The sequence below is a fragment of the Anolis sagrei genome, chromosome Y (assembly GCF_037176765.1).
Source record: "Anolis sagrei isolate rAnoSag1 chromosome Y, rAnoSag1.mat, whole genome shotgun sequence".
Lineage (NCBI taxonomy): Eukaryota > Metazoa > Chordata > Lepidosauria > Squamata > Dactyloidae > Anolis > Anolis sagrei.
The window spans coordinates 46,367,838-46,388,066 of NC_090035.1; the positions used below are offsets into that span (position 1 = coordinate 46,367,838).

The 20,229-nt window shown below is 42.3% G+C and overlaps 1 protein-coding gene across 5 annotated transcripts in view; it reads left to right on the forward strand.

Annotated features, from left to right (window-relative positions):
- LOC137095101 (serine/threonine-protein kinase SMG1-like) overlaps positions 1-10,152 on the forward strand; it is a 181,801-nt gene extending 171,649 nt beyond the window's left edge. For 4 of the 5 annotated variants that reach the window (XM_067461345.1, XM_067461348.1, XM_067461349.1 and 1 more), the window contains 5 exons: positions 5,695-5,828; positions 7,138-7,257; positions 8,298-8,415; positions 8,955-9,039; positions 9,201-10,152. In XM_067461345.1, the coding sequence (XP_067317446.1) occupies positions 5,695-5,828; positions 7,138-7,257; positions 8,298-8,415; positions 8,955-9,039; positions 9,201-9,319 (576 nt within the window). In that variant the 3' untranslated portion in view covers positions 9,320-10,152. The remainder of the gene's footprint in view (positions 1-5,694; positions 5,829-7,137; positions 7,258-8,297; positions 8,416-8,954; positions 9,040-9,200) is intronic. The other variant, XM_067461346.1, reaches the window with a different exon arrangement.
- Positions 10,153-20,229: the final 10,077 nt, after the last annotated feature.

Consider the following 20,229-nt stretch of genomic DNA (forward strand, 5'->3'; position numbering starts at 1 on the left):
TGTCCTCCAGCTGGAGCGCTCAAGGGCCAGGGCTTCCCAGTTCTCAGTGTCTATGCCAGAGTTTTTAAGGTTGGATTTGAGCCCATCTTTAAATCTCTTTTCCTGTCCACCAACATTCCGTTTTCCGTTCTTAAGTTCGGAGTAGAGCAACTGCTTTGGGAGACGGTGGTCAGGCATCCGGACAACGTGGCCGGCCCAGCGGAGTTGATGTTGGAGGACCATCGCTTCAATGCTGGTGGTCTTTGCTTCTTCCAGCACACTGACGTTTGTCCGCTTGTCTTCCCAGGAGATTTGCAGGATTTTCCGGAGGCAGCGCTGATGGAAACGTTCCAGGAGCTGCATGTGACGTCTAGACAGTCCACGTCTCACAGGCATATAGCAGGGTTGGGAGGACAATAGCTTTATAGACAAGCACCTTGGTCTCCCTACGGATGTCCCGGTCCTCAAACACTCTCTGCTTCATTCTGGAAAATGCTGCACTTGCAGAGCTCAGGCGGTGTTGTATTTCGGCGTCGATGTTGACTTTGGTGGAGAGGTGGCTGCCAAGGTAGCGGAAATGGTCCACATTTTCTAATGTTACACCATTAAGCTGTATCACTGGCATTGGAGAGGGGTTGGCTGGTGACTGCTGGAACAGCACCTTGGTTTTCTCAATGTTCAGTGACAGGCCGAGCTTCTCGTATGCTTCTGCAAAGGTGTTTAGAGTGGCTTGTAGATCTTCTTCTGAATGCGCACAGACGACATTGTCATCAGCATACTGGAGTTGTAACCTTGGTTTTGGCTGTTGTTGTAACCTTGGTTTTGGCTTTCAGTCTGCTGAGGTTGAATAGCTTGCCATCTGTCCGATAGATTATTTCCACTCCGGTGGGAAGCTTCCCATCAACAAGGTGAAGTATCATAGTGATGAAGATGGAGAATAGAGTTGGGGCAATAACACATCCCTGTTTGACACCGGATTCCACTTTAAATGGGTCACTTTGGGAGCCACTGCTGTCCAAAACTGTTGTCATCATGGAGGAGCCGCAGGATGTTCACAAATTTGTTAGGGCACCCAATTTTGTGGAGGATGGTCCAGAGAGCACTGCGATTCACTCTGTCGAATGCCTTTGCAAGGTCGATGAATGCCATGTACAGAGGTTGGTTTTGTTCCCTGCATTTTTCTTGGAGCTGTCGTGCAGTGAAGATCATGTCCACTGTTCCTCTGGAGGGGCAGAAGCCATTCTGAGATTCTGGGAGGGTGTCTTCTGAGAGGGGCAGAAGGCGGTTTGCAAGGATTCTTGCGAGGATTTTCCCAGCGGAGGTTAGAAGGGAGATACCTCGATAGTTTCCGCAGTCTGTTCTTTCCCCTTTTTGAAGAGGGTGATGATGGTGGCGTCCTTGAAATCTGCTGGGATTTTCTCGGTCACCCACACTTTTTCTATGAGCTGGTGGAGTTGGTGTGTCAGCTCAGGTCCTCCCTCTTTAAAGATTTCAGCAGGGATCCCATCTGGTCCACTGGCTTTGTTATTCTTCTGTTGGCTGATGGCATTGCTGACTTCTTCCAAACTAGGCAGTGCTGCAAGCTCGTCCCTGGTTTGTTGTTGTGGGATTTGTGAGAGGACCTCTTCGGCCACATTGGAGCTGCGGTTCAGGAGGCTTTGGTAGTGTTTTTTCCAACGTAGTGCAATTGAGTTTTGGTCCTTCAGGAGTTTGGTTCCATCTGATGAGCGTAGAGGCTGTATGCCATGGTTTCTTGGTCCGTAGATGATCTTTGTGGCTTTGAAAAATCCCTGAGCATTATGGGTATCTGCCAGGTGTTGGATTTCTTCGGCCTTCTTTGTCCACCAGATGTTCTTGAGTTCTCTTGTCCTTCTTTGGACCTCAGCTTTTGCGCTGGCGTAGATCTTTTTCTTAGCAGCACAGTTGATGTCTCTCTGCCATGCTTGGAAGGCTTTCCTTTTCTTGTCAATTAGCTGTTGGATCTCGATGTCATTTTCATCAAACCAGTCTTGATGTTTCTTGGCTTGGTATCCAATAGTTTCTTCGCAGGCTTGGATGATGGAGGTCTTCAGTTTGTTCCAATGTTCCTCAACATTTTCGGGGTGTACTGTGGGTAGATGGTCCTTGAGTGCTGTTTGGAGATGGGCTCGTCTGGAGGGCTCCTGAAGGGCTTGGGTGTTCATTTTGCGCCTTGTCTTCCTTCCTTGGAGTCTGCGCTTGGGAGCGATCTTGATAGCCATCGAGGATCGAATTAGCCTGTGGTCAGTCCAGCAGTCGTCAGCACCTGTCATGGCTCTTGTGAGGAGCACGTCACGGCGGTCTCTGGCGCGTGTGATTACATAGTCTAAGAGGTGCCAATGCTTTGACCGGGGGTGCTTCCATGATGTCTTGAACTTGTTTTTCTGGCGGAAGAGCGTGTTGGTGATGACAAGGTTGTGCTCCGCACATTTGGTGAGAAGCAAGATGCCATTTGAGTTGCTGTTTCCCACCCCGTCTTTTCCTATGGTCCCTGGCCACAGGTCGAAGTCTCGCCCGACTCTTGCATTAAAGTCCCCCAGGAGGATGATTTTGTCCTCCTTAGGTATCCCCGATAGGACGGTGTCCAGCTGACAGTAGAATTTCTCCTTGATGTCTTCGTCAGCATCTAGTGTTGGTGCATAGGCACTTATGATGGTTGCCCATTGGTTTTTGGCAAGATCGATTTGGAGGGTTGAGAGTCGTTCATTGATGCCAGTGAGTGCTTCAGACAGATGTTTCATCAGATCATTTCTGATGGCGAAGCCAACTCCGTGCATTCTTTGGTCTTTTTCGGGCAGTCCCTTCCAGAAGAAGGTGTAGCCTCCTTTTTCTTCCTTCAGCTGTCCCTCTCCTGCTCTCCGGGTCTCCTGAAGGGCTGCTGTGTCGATGTTGTAGCGTCCCAGCTCCCTTGCAATGATGGCAGTTCTGCGTTCGGGGCGTTGACTGCCACTGTTGTCCATCAGAGTCCGTACGTTCCACGTACTGAAGTTCATTTTCCTTTTTTGGCCGCAGGGTGGTGACCCCACTGGACGCGGCTGTCCAGTCAGGGATAAGTGAGGCAGACTATGTTTAGGGCACCTTTTCTAGCCCCCTCCCCATGTGGGGTGAGCAGAGTGGGTCCTCAAAAGGGCTGCTCAGTCGCGGATACAGCTGCCGAACTACTCAACTGCCTCGGACCTTGAGGTAGAACGACTGAGTCCGTACCCACCGCCCAATAGAAACACCTGGCTGGCCTGTTTGCTTGTCTCATTGATAGGAGCAGAAGTACGCAGGGTACCTTGGCTGCCAGATGAGCCGGAGGGGATAAGCAGATGAAGCTGTAAACACAGCATTGAGCAAAAAGGTTGCTGAACATGGCTGTAGGAATTATTCTAGTCCACTTGTGCTGTGTTAGGTTTTCTGCTGGCTGTTGAATTGGATCACACGTAGGACACTTCCCAAGTGTCTAGGACTTTGTGATGTATCGGCGAATAATGCTAGTAAGGGCCTTCTGCAGATGGTAATAATTATTTGGATATTATTATTATTAGTAGTAGTAGTATTGATCATAGGTATTTATGTTAAAAGGATATCATCCTCTAAAACAGCGTTTCTCAACCTGGGAGTCGCAAAGGGGTTTTAGGGGGATTGCCGAAGACCATCAGAAAACATATATTTCTGATGGTCTTAGGAATTCTTTTGGCAGAGAAGGCTTCTGTATGTTGTAAAATGGTTTGGGACCTGCTTATCTTTGTGACCGCATCTTCCCCTACGAACCTATGCAATCTCTAAGATTTTCTGGAGAGGCCCTCATCTTGCTTCCATCCCTGTCACAAGCGAGGTTGATGGTGATGAGAGAGAGAGGACCTTCTCGGTGGGGGCCTCCCTGACTTTGGAACTCTTTTCCTGAAGAGATTAAACTAGCAAGCACCCTGTCCACCTTCCATAAAAAACTAAAAATGTGGATGTTCCACTGTGTTTTTGACTAAACAATCCCCCAACTAATTTTGGCCTCCAGTTTGATCCAAAACCAGCTCTTGCGCATTACCATTATTCCCTAATTAGAAATATATTTCTCTCTTTATATTACCCCCCCCCCCCCCCCCCCGTCTCTAATCTTGGCATTCGCTTCAGCACTTTATCCATCATCCCCTTCTTTTGTAAGTGATTGCACCAACCTGCCTATCCGAGCTCAGAACTGTGCACTACTCAGACCACTGATGGTTGTTAGATGGTTGCTCTATATTGTATTATGTATTGTTGTTTTATACTGTTGACATTGATTTTATGAATTGTATTGTGTTATATTTTAACCATGTTGAATCTCAGGCTTGTCCCCATGTAAACCGCCCCGAGTCCGTTTGGGGAGATGGAGGTGGGGTACAAAAATAAAGTTATTATTATAAGATCTCTCCGCCTGTCCTTCTCTTCCTTTTTGGAAACAGAAGGCAAATCCTCCCACCAAAAACCCTCTTCCGCTGTGATTGGCCGGCCTCTCTGCCAAGGGGAGAGCTGTTTCTGAGACTCCAAGCAGAGAGGGAAGAGGAGGCATGCTAGGCACATAGCAGTGTGGTGCGCATGTGTGAGTGAGAGAGAATGTGCAAGGCTGGAGGGAGACTTGCACTAGTGAGTCTCTTCAAGGAATGGGTGTTCTGTGTGGGAAGTTTGGCCCAATTCTATTGTTGGTGCAGTTCGGAATGCTCTTTGATTGTAGGTGAACTATAAATCCCAGCAAATACAATTCCCAAATGACAAAATCAATTCCCCACCAACCCCACCAGTGTTCACGTTTGGGCGTATCGGGTATTTGTGCCAAATTTGGTCTAGTGAATGAAAATATATTCTGCATATCAGATATTTACACTACGATTCATAACAGTAGTAAACAGTAGCAATGAAAATAATTTTATGGTTGGGGGTCACCACAACATGAGAAACTGTATTAAGGGATCGCATCATTGGGAAGGTTGAGAAACACTGCTCTAAGGAATTTGGAGGAAGTCAGGGCCAGACCAACAGATGTCTTGCTTAGTGTGGGAAAAGAAACTTCACCACCTCTAACAAATCAAGATATATTCTGCACTTTGTTTCCAGGATCGCCCTCCAGCGTATATCAAAATCTAATGATATTCAAAATCCCATTTATACATTGTTGTAGTAGAATGATGTCCTTTATAGAAAATGGCAATATCTGGATTTGCCATTCAGATATTTTAAAATGTTTTCAAGCCGTAGATACAGGCTATACACTACAGTAGAAAAGTCAGGATAAGTTATTTGGCACCTGAACCATGGCATTTTGTAGCTGACTACTCCAGTAGTAAACATTGCCAATAAATGCATTTATCTGGTAGACCATAACCCATTTATCAAAATAGTGAAATGATTAAAATTATAGTTAATTAATAAAAGGTCTCACTCCTTCCTTTAATGCCCCCTTTGACACTAGAGTAGAAGTAGGTTTAAGCAGTATAATCCTGTTTGAAATATTGTCTCAGTGCTATTTTTAAGTTGGGAAAATAAGGCATTTATGCAGCTTTTCATATAAAAGTCCTGATTCAAAGTCAAAGAAACACATTTGCAAAAATCTAAAAAGGATCTATCCTGGAGATTTACGCAGGAGATTTACAAACAGCTGGATTATCAGTAGCAAAGTCAGGTGAATTCTAATAAAACTAGTATTGATTTTACTAATGGTTTTAATGCTTATGTTCACAGGCTGCTGAAACAGCTGGTTTGGAGGAGCAGTTGCAAGGATGGGGTGAAGTGATTTTAGTGACTGACAAAATCCTACGCTGGGAAAAAGCATGGTTTCCACCTGCCATCATTGCTGTAGTTTCCTTCATTTTTCTGTAAGTTAACATTATCTTCTGGAAAATTCTTATAAACAAGTTTGTGGCTAACTTACCCAAGAGTAACTGGCATTATCTCATTGTGTGAAATGTAGCTGGAAAAATTGTGTTGATGTAGAAACCAATGTATTCAGATTTTAAGTCATTGTGGTTTTTTTAAAGGGCTTATTAACTGGAAGAGCTTTTTAAAAAGAATCAACTGAGGATAATAGTTATTTATCCAGTTATCATTTGGATTCAAACACTTAAAAGAACAATTAGAGTAATCTAGGGGAGAAAGTACTTTGGCCACATCATGAGGAGACAGGAAAGCCTAGAGAAGACAATTATGCTGGGGAAAGTGGAAGGCAAAAGGAAGAGGGGCCAACCAAGGGCAAGATGGATGGATGGCATCCTTGAAGTGACTGGACGGACCTTGAAGGAGCTGGGGGTAGTGACGGCCGACAGGGAGCTCTGGCGTGGGCTGGTCTATGAGGTCACGAAGAGTCGGAGACGACTGAACGAATAAACAACAACAACAAAGGGGAGAAAGAGAAAGGGTGGGGAGAAAAACGGGGAGGGAAGGAGGAAGGAAGACAAATCAGACAGTAAGAAGCATGGCTGGGCTGGAGGTTGACTTGCCATCTTCCATTTGTTGTGCAAACATCTATTGAAGAAGCAGTGAGAGGAAAGTTGGAAATTGATTGGATTCCTTTCCTTCCACAGCAAATTTAAGGGGGAGGAACACATTGTGTCAAGTGTACTCCTAATGGCTGTTTGTATTTTGAGGCCTACATATTTTGACTGCACTTGACAACTAACGCCACATTTCACTTGTCCATGATACAGTAATTCACAAAAAAGCCCACTTAAAATGTCAAGTTGATATCATGTCCATATTAAATAATAGCTCTTGAAGCTATTTACACTATTTACACTCTTTTACACTGGGCTTTGTCAGAGTTTCACCAATTCTGCTGAGAGATCAGGTGCCTCTGACTCTCCCCAACTGCCAACCAACCACTACTCTTCCTACTAGGCTGCAAAGCAGCGAGAGAAAGAGCTGTATCATCACCTCTACTGAGAGCCCAGCTACTTACTCTTGGCTCTTCTTCAACTGTCTCTAGTGAGATTTCTTCCACTGCCTACTCAAACTCTTTCCATGCTGGTTAATTGTGATAACTTCAATTAGTGCATGAACCCAGGAATTTTTGGGCTAAACAGTTGACTATGCATATTTCAAATAAGCAAAGACTAAACATATGCAGGTTATTGTGGATTTTGTTTCAGCTTTAAAAATGGCAAGGAGATAATTTTTTTTTCTCAACAGGATGATCTACTACTTGGATCCATCTGTTCTTTCAGGTGTTTCTTGTTTTGTTATGTTGCTTTGTTTGGCTGACTATCTGGTACCTGCTTTTGCTCCTCGGATTTTTGGTTCCAGTAAATGGTATGTTTGAAGACTTGATACAGAATTTGTGGCATTTCCTTGCCCTTCTGTAACAGTTGCTATGTTTACTATGCTCAAGCACTGCTGTATTACTTCTGACCTTTCTGCCAGCAGAATCTTTACAAGAACTCATTATTACTAGTGTATAAGCTTTTAATATGGCTCTATTGAAGTATTTCCTATGGCTGTAGCCAAACAATAGTATGGTTATACAAAAAATAGTATTTAGTTATTAGTTTTATAAACTTATGTCTCCTCACCACTCTTGGAAAGAGCTATATTGTGTCAGCACTAGTTATCTACCAATTAACATACTAAACACTTACAATCCATAGTTGTGCATAAATCAGTAGTAAAACATAGGGACTTTAGGAAAAGCTAAAGTGAAGAAGAGGATTTGTTTATTTGAGGTGTTAGAATGAGGATGTAAATTGCATTGGTGATCTTTAATGTCTATAGTTGTGCAATGCAGATAAGGAAAGGAAAATAAATGAGGAAAAAGAATGAGAATATGGGCCTAATAAAAAGGGTGGAAAGAGCAGAGGAAGGAAAGCAACCTTGCCTCTATTAAGGAAGCGCCACAAAGGCAGAAGTATGAAGCCTAAACTCTATTAACCTTCCCTTGCTGAAACCCGAGAAAGAAACAAATCCCAAACCTTTTTGTTTCTGCCCAAGCAACATTTAGCAGCAACACAGGGAGCCTGCATTTAGAGCACTTGAAATAGAGCAGAATGGTGTTAGCCATGTTAAACAAGGGCTTCCTGCAACAAGCCTCTCTGAAGACAGACTGTGCCTGTAAAAGCCTGTCTGCTTCTATAAAAAATAGCTGCCACAGTCTCTTTGCAGAGAGGCTTATTATTGCAATTAGGTTTTATTAAAAATGGCCACCACCATTCCACTCCACTTGAAGCACCCAAAATGCCCAGTGCCTATGAAATGACTGAAGGTAAGAGATAAATAAATGTTTGTGCACAGTGTTAAGTGCTAACTTGCTATATAGATACAGCATGTCATCTTTTTCTGCTTAAATATTTTTAAAGGACTACCGAACAACAACAACGTTTTCATGAAATCTGCAGCAACCTGGTAAAAACATGCTGTGGAATTGTCGGTTGGTGGAAACGTCTTTTCACATTTAAGGAGGAGAAGCCAAAAATGGTAACTTCTGTACTTTGAAGATTTTCAGACATAATACATGAAACATTTCATAAGCCATTTTGCTTTATATTTATTGAAACAAATATTTTCGTTTGTTGATCGGAAAGTACATTTTTTTAATGTTGTCCTAATTGAAATCTAGGGTAGTTACTGTAGTAATAGATAGATAGTCCCTGCCCGTATTTGGATCCCCTCTCCAAATTGCATATAGGAAAACACTAATAATATTTTATTAGTTTTAATGTGCATTTAATGTTAATTTTTAAATTTTTAACTTAGTGTACTTTTACTGTTTGTTGTTCAAAGGCATTGAATAATTGCCATATGTAAAGCCGTCTTGAGTCCCCTTTGAGGTAGAGAAAGGCGGGATACAAATAGAGTAAATAAATAAAAATAAATAAATCAGGTCATGAGTCTATATGTGGTCAGAATGCTAATCAACCATGTTTCCTGAAATAGCAACAATAGGAAATGCCTAGGAAATCCATTTATATGTTAGAATCATTAGAAGACTATTGACTGTGTGGTTTATTTTCTAGTACTTCATGACAATGCTGTGTTTTCTGGCTATGATTGCTTGGATAGGACAGCAAGTTCATAATCTCTTCCTCACCTACCTTATTGGTAAGCAGTGCACAATATGATGTGAACGGGGCAATGTCTGCCATTTGGAAGCCTGAAGTAATTTAAGTAGAATATGAATGAAAATGAGGAAAGGGAGGGAGGGCATCTGTAAAAGATCATAAGTGATGATAACTTGTTTTCTCTTTTCTTTTCTTTTTAAGTGAGCTGCTTCTTGTTGTTTCCTGGATTAAACAAACATGGAATCATTTCAAAGTATGCTGGAATGGCAAAAAGGGAGGTCAACAAACTCCTCAAGCACAAAGAGAAGAAAAATGAATGAAGCTCTGTTACACTGATTTTATGTTCTGGGAACAATTACATGAATTCTTGTGTGTTTAATAGGATATAAGTTTTCATTTCAGTAATCGCCTTTAACCTTAAATGGGGTTCCTTCTACAGTTTAAGTAGAAACCGTGTGGTCTTTCAGTCACACATGAATACAGTCTGCTATGACATGAGCAGTCGTTCTTATAGTAAGTGTGGCTAAGCAACACCATAATGTGATAAGTTTGTTCATCAATAATAATTGGTGGTGGTATTTGCCTGAAGATAGCCTTTGCTTCTGCTTCTGGTGGAAAGATACTAGTTAAAACCTCTTTTAAAGCATTTTGAAGATTCACTGGACTGTCCATAGATGTATTGTATGATAACATCAAGAAACTTAGGAAGTTAAGCGCCATGAGCAATTTAAATAAACAGGGCTCCTCAACTCTAGTACCCAAGCTGTCATTATTTCTGTATACAACCTACTGCACTTAAACTGTGAAAAATGAAAATTAGAATGTATGAACAGTCTACTTTCTTGCTTGTTATTTAATTTGTGATAGTTTTGATATTGTGCCACGTGTCTTGAAAGTTTTTAATGTCTATAAACAAAATCATGTTGAAAATACTTGATGTATCCATGTCAATGAGTCTCTGTAGAGTTGTGTTTTCTTAATGCTGCTTTGTTTTTATTAATAATTCACTTTTCTTAAGTAAAAGTTGTAACCTGTTAACACAATAAGCTTCTTAAGTTGGTGTTTAAAAGACTAATTTCTGTCTTAATTGTAAATGGATAAGCAGTGTTATTGCTGGTTTAAAGAAATATAGAAACATTGGGAAACCTTGAAATTTTCTCTTTTTTTATTACCTTGTAAGCATTTTTATTCTTTGGAAAAAGCATACCAGGATACTTGGTGCTTATATTGTTGCCTTACAGGTGTAGTTTTGTCTCATTCTAAGCTGCCATCATAGGTTCATTATAGTTGGAATGGAGGTTAATTCCTCTTTTCGTTCCTTTTCTTCTTGCCTGTAGTTATGACTGTGACTGTCAGCAACAAAAAGTGAAATGTCTTCCATCTTGTTATCTGCCTAGAACCAACATGAAAGTGTAATACTAACTTTGAATGATTAAAAATAAGTTTGCCCATATCTAAGAATTTGGCCACTCAAAAAATAGACTTCAAACCCTAATAGTTATTAGAATTGCTAATCAAAGAGAAATTATTTTAACAAATTTGTTTGCAGGAATGTGACTGAACTCCCCATTAATTGCTGCATGGCTCATTCACCTTCATTAATACTTTCCTTCAAGCTTTAGGTGTGGCACACAAATACCGCAGCCACCGCCAAGACCATTCTTGGCTATTTGAAGTCAAACGCACATTACAGAGAAAGGAGAATGGTATAAAAGGGAAATTAAAAGCTTTCAGGAAAATACAGAAAGAGGAACATAAATCCATTTCTCTGGAAATCTTTTGTATATTTTATCTGCTCTGCCTTTCTCTTATTTTGCATATTTATTTTACACAAAATACTTTAAGCTGAAGTAGGAATGTGGTGTAGTGTGTAAAGAAAAGTGTAATAGGGTGGGTAGGTAGGGAGAGAAGGACACATTCTTGGAGAGAGTGGGAATCAATGTCATGCAGTTGTTATTGTTATTGCTTAGCATTGTTCTTTCGCATTGATGTGTAGACTGCTGATAAATGTGTATTTCCCCTCGTTGTCACTACGATTTGCACATATGGTTTATTCCTGCGCTCGCGCAGGCAGCAATGGAAAAATCTCGAGACCGTTTGGCAGTTAGCGTAGCCCCGCCCACTCTCTCTCTCCTCTATAAATAGCCCTCAAGGGGGGCTACGCTCAGTTCTTCCTATCCGCGCTTAAAAGCAGCAGGGAAAGAAGAGACCAAACTATAATACAACAATAATCTAACAATCATTTAACAACAATGACAACAACATCTTTTAAAAAATGTGTGTCGTGTCCAAACAAATACTCGGACAATGATGCTCATATAAATTGTCTTGTTTGCCTGGGAGAGGAGCATCTCTCTCAGGCATGTGTAGTGCCTTTACCCCTCAGACCAGAAAAAATAGGGAGCTGCATCTGAAAGCAGCACTATATGAGCAGGCCTTGTTGCCAAAAGAAAATCCTACTTTAACGGAGACAGCGGAGAAGAGCGATCTGTCTCTGAGAAAAAAGAAAATAATTAAAGTGAAAAAAATAAAGCCTAACAAACCCTCAGAAGGAGGTGAAGCGGCTCAAAATGGCCTAGCAAAGAAGAACAAACCGCAAAACCCCTCAAAGGAGGGAGAAGCGGTTAAACAAGGCCAACCGCCAAACGCAGTGGTGTCCCTGGCGAATGAGAAAGAAATAATAAAAATTAATGAAGCTGAATCCTCTCAGCTTACCGGAGAGTGCGTGAAAGCTCCGCAAACGATGAGGGACCTCTGTGGAGGCCTCAAGAACCCCTCAGACTTTAGCCCGCTATTCAAATAACAGCCTAGAGTCGATACCAGAGACTCTCTCTTCCCCGCCAAGGCTTCTTCGATCGAGCCCTAAGCGCACTTGGGATCGAGCCCCCTCTAGGCAGTTGACGAGGGCTGAAAGACGTCGGTGTCGAAGCCGCTCGACGTCAGAGAGCATGAGCTCCTCCTACAGCTCATTGAGCTCCTCCCCTTCAAGGAAGCGATGCCGAAAGGGGAGGAGCCGTAAGAGCCAAAGGAGTCAAAGAAGCACCTCCCATTCTCCAAGGGGGAGGAAACGGCAATTCCTGCCTCCTCCTCCTCTTCTCCCCCCTCCTCCACCGTTTGCAGATCGGAGGGGACAATGCATGCCTCCACCCTATATGGACTAGGGAGGATACTGGCGTATGACATCTAGTGGCCAAATGATATATTGTGAGGCAATGCCTGTGCATTGGCCTCCAAATGACCCAAGAGCAAATACCCATAACAAATCAGGCTCTTCAAGAACAAAAATACTGCATTCTAATAAAAGTATTGAAGCACATACTCATAATACTGAGCATATGAGCTCACAGGGTCAATTGTCTCCAACTAATCAAGATGAATTTGTGCATTTAAATGAATCTGAGTCTTCTGATAAAGACGTAAATGTTCAGGAAAATTTTAGGGAAACAGAACATGATGCTCATAATGAAGATTACTCAAGTTTTGCATCTTTGTTGACAAGAATGACCCGGGCACTTGATCTACCAACCCCTAAACCACCTGAGTCGGTAGAGGACCCGATGTTTCCCAATGCAGAACAAGAAGAATCCAATACCACAACTTCTCTACCAGCATTACCATACTTGATTAAACTAACAAAGATGCAAGAAGGTTCTCCTTCTTTAACCCCTGCAGTACCGAAGAGGGTAGACAGTCTTTATAAGATAGATTTATCCTCCACAGATTGGATAGCTAAACCGCCAGTGCCTAATACGGCTATAGCTGAAGTGGGCCAAGGACAGAAAGCCAAAAAATTAAATCCTACGCCTTCAGATAAGGAAGGTAGGAAGATAGATGCCATGGGGAAAAAAGCCCACATGGCTGCTGGACTTTATACAAGGATGGCTCATTATGCTATGTATATGAGCGCATACCAAACATTCTTGTGGAACAAAATGCTACCATATATTGATCTTTTGCCAGAGACTGAAAAGCGCCTATCATGAGCGTTCCATTCGGAGGCTGTTTTTTTAGCGAAATTCCAGAAAGATTTCGCGAAGCATATGGCAGATACAGCAGGGAAAATCTTTATTAATGCCATAGCAATAAGATGACATGCTTGGCTGCGTGCTTCTGCTTTGTCAGAAGAGGGTCGTTCCTTGGCTGAACATCTTCCTTTGCAAAAAAAAAAAAAAAAAGAAGGGTTGTTCCACCCAACAACTGATGAAAAATTAAAACATACCCAGGAAATGAAGAAAACCATGCAAATTTATGGTTTTCCGAAACAAGGATATTTTCAACAGAAACCTCGATGGCAGACATCACCATCACACTACAGAAGGAATAAGGGTAATTTTTATGGAAGTCAGCAGCATCAATGTGCTTTCCAGAACAACAAACCATTTACTCCATGAAAGCAATCTTACGGGTCAAGGAATAGATTCCAGCCATATCAAACAAACCCAATCGTATAGGGGAAACAAGCAGCATTTTTGACATTCTCGCTGCAGACGAAGGGAAATCTGATTTACTACACCAAGTTCCTGTTTTTTCTGTTTGTAGTAATCCGAATATTATTCATTCCACGTTACCCTATTTTGGAGCACGTTTAGCTCCATTTTATGAAGTCTGGTCAGACATTACCACTGACTCTTGGGTTCTTCAGATTTTTAAAGATGATTATTTAATTGAATTTGATAGTTTACCTCCTGTGGGCTTTATTAAGATCACATCTCCATCTCCCCCACTTTTAGAGGAGATAGAAACCCTACTCTCCAAAGGGGCAATATGCTCCATTCCACCAACTGATTATGTAAGATTTTTTTCTTGAGATACTTTTTAGTATCTAAGAAAGGAGGGGGACAACGCCCAATATTGGATCTAAGGGGGGTTAATAACTATATAAGTACTAAGAAGTTTCGCATGGTATCTCTTAAGACAATGCTTCCCTTATTGAATAAAAACGTTTGGTTCGCAACCGTGGATTTAAAGGATGCTTATTTCTACGTCTCAAATGTACAACACCATAGATTTCTCTCCTTTATGGTTGGGAATCAGGCCTACTGGTACAATGTCCTTCCGTTCGGTTTGGCAACAGCCCTGAGAGTTTTTACAAAATGTATGTCCACTGTGGCGGCTTACCTCCGTACAGCTGGAGTAACGGTTTATCCTTATATAGATGATTGGATGATAGTAGCAAAAACAAGGGAATTATTGATTTCACACATCAGCAAAATTTTGTTTCTGCTCCAGTCCCTAGGTCTAATAATAAACTGAGAGAAATCCAACCTAATTCCATCAAGGAGAATCCAGTTCATTGGAGCCCTACTGGACTTGGAGACACAGAGGGCTTATTTGCCGGACGACCGGTTCCAAAAACTACGAACTTTAGTGCTGCAAGCAGTAGAAAAAGACTATATAAGAGCAAAGCAGATTCAAGTGTTGTTAGGCCACATGGCGTCTACTACTGCAATGACACCACACGCAAGACTGCACCTCAGACCAATACAATCTTGATTCCTGTCGGTTTTCAACCCGTAGTTGCACAGTTCCAGTATGTGCCTATTTTTGCCTATGGAACAGCGTGGGCATTTAATGTGGTGGACAGAGCATCACAATGTTTGTATTGGCCTACCTTTTCATCAACCCAGCCCATCCAAAATCTTGACTACAGATTCTTCCCTCAAGGGATGGGGAGCTCACAAGTGAGACTGGCGGGGACGAGGAGCAGGGCCTTCTCAGTGGTGGCCCCCCACCTGTGGAACTCACTCCCCGGGGAGATTAGATCAGCAACTTCCCTTCTCTCATTTAGGAAAAAGCTGAAAACTTGGATGTGGGACCAGGCTTTTGGAAATTCTGGCAGCTAAAAAAGAAAGACCATAATGATGGGCAAATAATGACGAAACCTATTGGACCTATGGAACTTGAGACACTGACCATGAGACTGTTTATTGTTGTGTTATTGTGTTATATACTGATGTTTTTAATTCGTTAATCGTTTAACTATTGTAATTGTTTTTATAATTGTATGTATTTGGATAAGGCATCGAATTGTGCCTTCTTTTTGTAAGCCGCCCTGAGTCCCCCCTTGGGGGTGAGAAGGGCGGGGTATAAGCAACAGAAATAAATAAATAAATAAATAAATAAATAAATAAAATGTGGATGGGCTAACAACCCAAGGCACATGGACGGAACTAGAAGCCACAAACCACATAAACATTCTAGAGTTACTAGTGGTAGAAAAAGCTCTAAAGTCTTTTGAACCGGTACTGATAAACCAGGTAGTTCAGCTAGTAACAGACAACACTACAGTGATGTTTTACATAAACAAACAGGGAGGAACACACTCTCCAGAGCTGTTGTCGTTGACACTCAAGATCTGGAACTGGTGCATAGACAAAGGTATTCACCTATTAGCAATTCACCTACCAGGAGAACAAAGAATACTAGCAGAATTTCTCAGCAGGAGCCCACTCACTCACCATGAATGGACTCTGAACAGAGAAGTGAACAGCACTACTTTTTTGTGCATGGGGCGAACCAGACTTGGACCTGTTTGCGTCAGCACAGACCCGACAGTGTCACCTGTTCTGCGCCAGAGAGTACCGGAATTCGATGCCAAATTGCCTAGGCGATGCATTTCTGCTGCACTGGGAGCAACACATGATCTATGCATTTCCACCGTTTCCCCTCATACTTTAAGTGGTATCAAAATTATTCCACAATCGAGCTCAGGGCATATTGATCACCCCGTGGTGGCTGAGACAGCCATGGTTCTCCCTGGCCCTTCAAATGTCCAAAGGGAGTTTCAAGCCACTACCAAAGAGGGAGGACCTCTTGTCTATTCAGGACTGTCTTGTCTTGTACCCAGACGTTCACAGCCTAAGATTGACAGCCTGGCAAGTGTCAACATCTCATTAGCCTGTAAATCCTGTATCTCTAGTGCAGTGAAGTTGATTATTGAAGCCGCACAGAGACAATCAACAAAAAGATCCTATATCTATAAGTGGTCTAGGTTTTCTAAATTTGCTAAAGAGAAAGGAGTGGAGCCTGAAACAGTCCCAATTTCCCTTATTTTAGATTTCTTAGCATATTTGGTGGATTTGGGTTTGTCCTGGTCCTCTCTGAAGTGTTACCTAGCAGAGTTATCCTGGTATAGGAGAAAAGCGGGTTTACCGTCATGTATCAGCAACCCACTGGTTTCTCTTTTTATGAAAGGTTTAAAGAATTTAAGATCTCCTGTATCCCCTATCATCCCACCTTGGAGTCTAGAGATAGTACTCACGGCTTTGACTGAACCGCCCTTTGAACCGATGTCATCAGTAGACATATGTTATTTGTTGTGGAAAACGGCATTTTTAGTGGCAATTACTTCAGCCTGCAGAGCAGGGGAATTATGTGCTTTGAGATGTGATGAATCGTATATGAGGGTTCATAAGGATAGAATTGTCTTGAGAACAGACATATCTTTCCTTCCCAAATCAGTAAGTAGGTTCCATTTGTCACAAGAAGTAGTGCTACCGGCCTTTTTCCAGGATCCCGTTTTTCCTCTGGAGAAAAAATAACACATGTTGGATGTACATAGGGCAATAGTGTATTATATTGACAGGACTAAAGATCATAGAAAGTCCCCAAGGTTATTCTTGAAATACAAGAAAGATTCCATGGGACTCCCTGTGTCTTCACAGAGGATATCCTCATGGATTGTTTCCACAATCAGACTTGCTTACCGTTTATGTGGGAAAGACTTGCCTTTACAGGTCAGAGCGCATTCCATGAGAGCTGTTGCGACGTCGACGGCATTCTTGAGGGATCCCACTTGATGTGATCTGTAGAGCAGCGACTTGGTCCAAACCAAAAACCTTTGTGAAGCAGTACAAGTTGGACATGTCATCTAAGGCGGATGCCACTTTTGGCAGGGCAGTGTTGTTTTCAACTGTGGCATGACGCCCGCCTTCCAAGGTTAGCAGCTCGCTAGTCTACCATATGTGCAAATCGCAGTGACCACGAGGGGAAAAATATAGGTCGCTTACCTGTAAACATAGTTTCCCGAGTGGTCACCTGCGAATTTGCACAACCCGCCCATCCTCCCCTCTTCTTATGTCATGCCTCGGATCTTAGCTGCATTTTAGCGGCGGAAAAACTGAGCGTAGCCCCCCTTGAGGGCTATTTATAGAGAGAGTGGGCAGGGCTACACTAACTGCCAAAAGGTCTCGAGATTTTTCCGTTGCTGCCTGCGCGAGCGCAGGAATAAACCATATGTGCAAATTCGCAGGTGATCACTCGGGAAACGATGTTTACAGGTAACCAACCTATATATACCCAGACACCTAAACAAATAAATAAAGTGCAAGACAGTGATATTTTATTGAACATAACAGTTGTCAATCCCCCTCTCACTTCAGAATAGCCAATTTTTTCAGAGCCATAACATTGAGCTGATGCAGGCATCCTCAACCTGTAAGTAGGTTCCAAACAGCATTCCAGCTGTTTGGGCCTCTAACTCCTAGGAGCTCCTATTGCCGGCTTGTCCAATGGTCAAGCATTCTGGGAGTTGGAAGCCCAAACCGCTGGAGGAGGCCTGAGCTAATGGGACCCTGTCTGTGGCTGCTGTTGGAATTCAGCCCAACTCTGTATTCGTCGATGAGAAGAAGACAGAATTAAGCAAGGCCGCACTTCCCACTCAATGTCTTTTGTTGTTCTGTTTTCTCTCTATCCTTTCTCTTCCCATCCTAATTGATAACATAGAATGGAAGTCTTCAGGATGCATGTTCCTTTGTTGTAAGATCTCTGGTCATTCCTTCTTTCACCTTTTCATTCTGAGCCTCTCTCTAGTTGTACATGAATGGGAAAATGTAGTTGTGAAAGAGTGTGGTTGAACTTACTGCCACCTAATCTGTGAGGGAAGCCGGGCAACGATCAATTTCAGCTTAGGAGCTATTTTATAAAGGGACTATTAATTACAGAAGGCTTTATTCATTTGATAGCGTAGCGTTTACTGTCCCTGGCTGACTGTACTTCTTATGCAGGCTGTTTGTCTTAAGATAAACTGTATCAGGCAAGGCTTGAGGAAAGCAGTAACAAGTTTATTTTAACAGGAGTATAACATGTTTAACTGTTTCTTCACAGGAGGCACAAATTTTGATTGGTTACATTAGTAAGGTTTCATGAGTAATCTCAGGCATAGACTTCAAGAGGTTTCTATAAGCAGATGTAACTCTTCTGGACAACTGTCCTAATAAAACAAATAAGCTAAAAGGCTTATTAACAGAATTGGCTCCCAGCCAAACCTTGATTCTTAACTCAGAATCAATAACCCCCTGTAGTTTTATCACTACCGGGTCCTTTTCTGTAACCCCTTTAGTCACCAATTAATTCCCTGAATCTCCACCCAGAGACTCAGTCTTCTCAGTAGCTCACCGGCTTACTGACTGACTTTCAAAACAGCTGTTCCGTGAAGAGGCAGTTGGCTCCGCCCCTGTTGCTATGGCAACCCAGCTAACGCCAAGCTACCATCTCCAACAAAACACAATCCTCCATACTTACCATCCATAAACTACTGTTTAAATTACACATAACCAATTACACATAACCATAACATCGTCACAGTAGTCTTTAGATATTTTTCCTTTGGTATTAATTTAGAATAGAACAGAATAACTTTATTGCCATTGTACATTGTATAATGAAATTAAGTGCTTTCCCCAGCACACATTACAAAACACAACATACCCATCCCTTCCCACTCTCACCACCACTGCACAGCCTCCAATGCCATATTAATGTGAAGCCATGAAGTTCAACAGCTCTAGGATAAAAGCTGTCTCTCAGTCTGTTTGTCCTTCCCTTTGTCACCCAGTACCGCCTGCCAGATGACAATAATTTTAAAAAATATGCTTGATGAGATGGAATTGTGGGAGTTAAAGTCAAAAACACCTGTAGGGGCAAAGTTTGCCCATACCTGCTTTACAGCTACACTATGTTGCTTTTGCTTGCTGTGAGCAGAATGCTCTATACCAGGCATGGGTGAACTCCAGGTGTCTTGGACTCCAACTCCTATAATTCCTAACAGCTGGTAGGCTGTTAGGAATAGTGAGAGTTGAAGTCTCAAACACCTGGAGGGAGGGACAAAGTTTGCCCATGCCTGGTCCAAAGTAAGGGAGCCACTAGACCAACCACATCACTAGTTGTACTTCTATTAAATATTTTAGTGCTCAGTATTTGCTACTGTCTTCAGTTTGTGGGCAGACAAACAACTATCCAATTACAACATAAACAAGTCGTTCCCAACCTTTTTTTTTTTTTTTTTTTGGTAACCAGGGACAACTTTGACCAAGGACCACTCTCCAATATTAGTACCAAAAGGGTTACGAATCAGTTTTTGGTCATCTTTAGATTCGGTTTGGTTATTTGGGGTGTTGATTCAGAAAATCAGCCTCTCCCCTCCCAATATCGCTGTTGCCTCAGCACTGTTACAAGCTTTCGGGAGACCAGTCATTCTCTGCTACCAGTTGTGTAGTAACAGGGCGGCCGTAGACCATATTTTAGTTCTTGGGGACCACGGGTGGGCCACGGACCGCAGGTTGAGAACCTCTGCCATAAACAGTAAAATAAAACTCACTGATTTTTAAAGGCTTCCCCCACTTCTGCAACAGGCCAGGCTCTGGCCAAACCAAAGTCTTGCCTATCCAGGTTAAGCATCCCTTATACAGAAATCCAGAAATCTTGAATCCAAAATTGCCCTTAGGACTGGCTGAGACTGGCTTTGCTGCCTGATGTTTCAATGTACCATTTTAATTTTGCAAATGGAATAAAATTTACAAGTTATACCCAGGTGTATCTGTAACAGGATAGTAATTAGCGTAGCGTACCTGGATTTCAGTAAGGCCTTCAACAAGGTCCCCCATGACCTTCTGGCAAGGAAACTAGTCCAATGTGGGCTAGGCAAAACTACGGTGAGGTGGATCTGTAATTGGTTAAATGGACAAACCCAGAGGGTGCTCAGCAATGCTTCCTCTTCATCCTGGAAAGAAGTGACGAGCGGAGTGCTGCAGGGTTCCGTCCTGGGCCCGGTCCTGTTCAACACCTTTATTAATGACTTAGATCAGTGATGGGCAACCTTTTGAGCAGGGTATGTCAAATTTCGCCAAAAAACCAAACATAATTCAGGTGGTGTGTCACTTCAAGAAAAAAACCATAATTTCACAATATTTAGTTTAAATAACAAAAAATATATAATTTTAATATATAACTA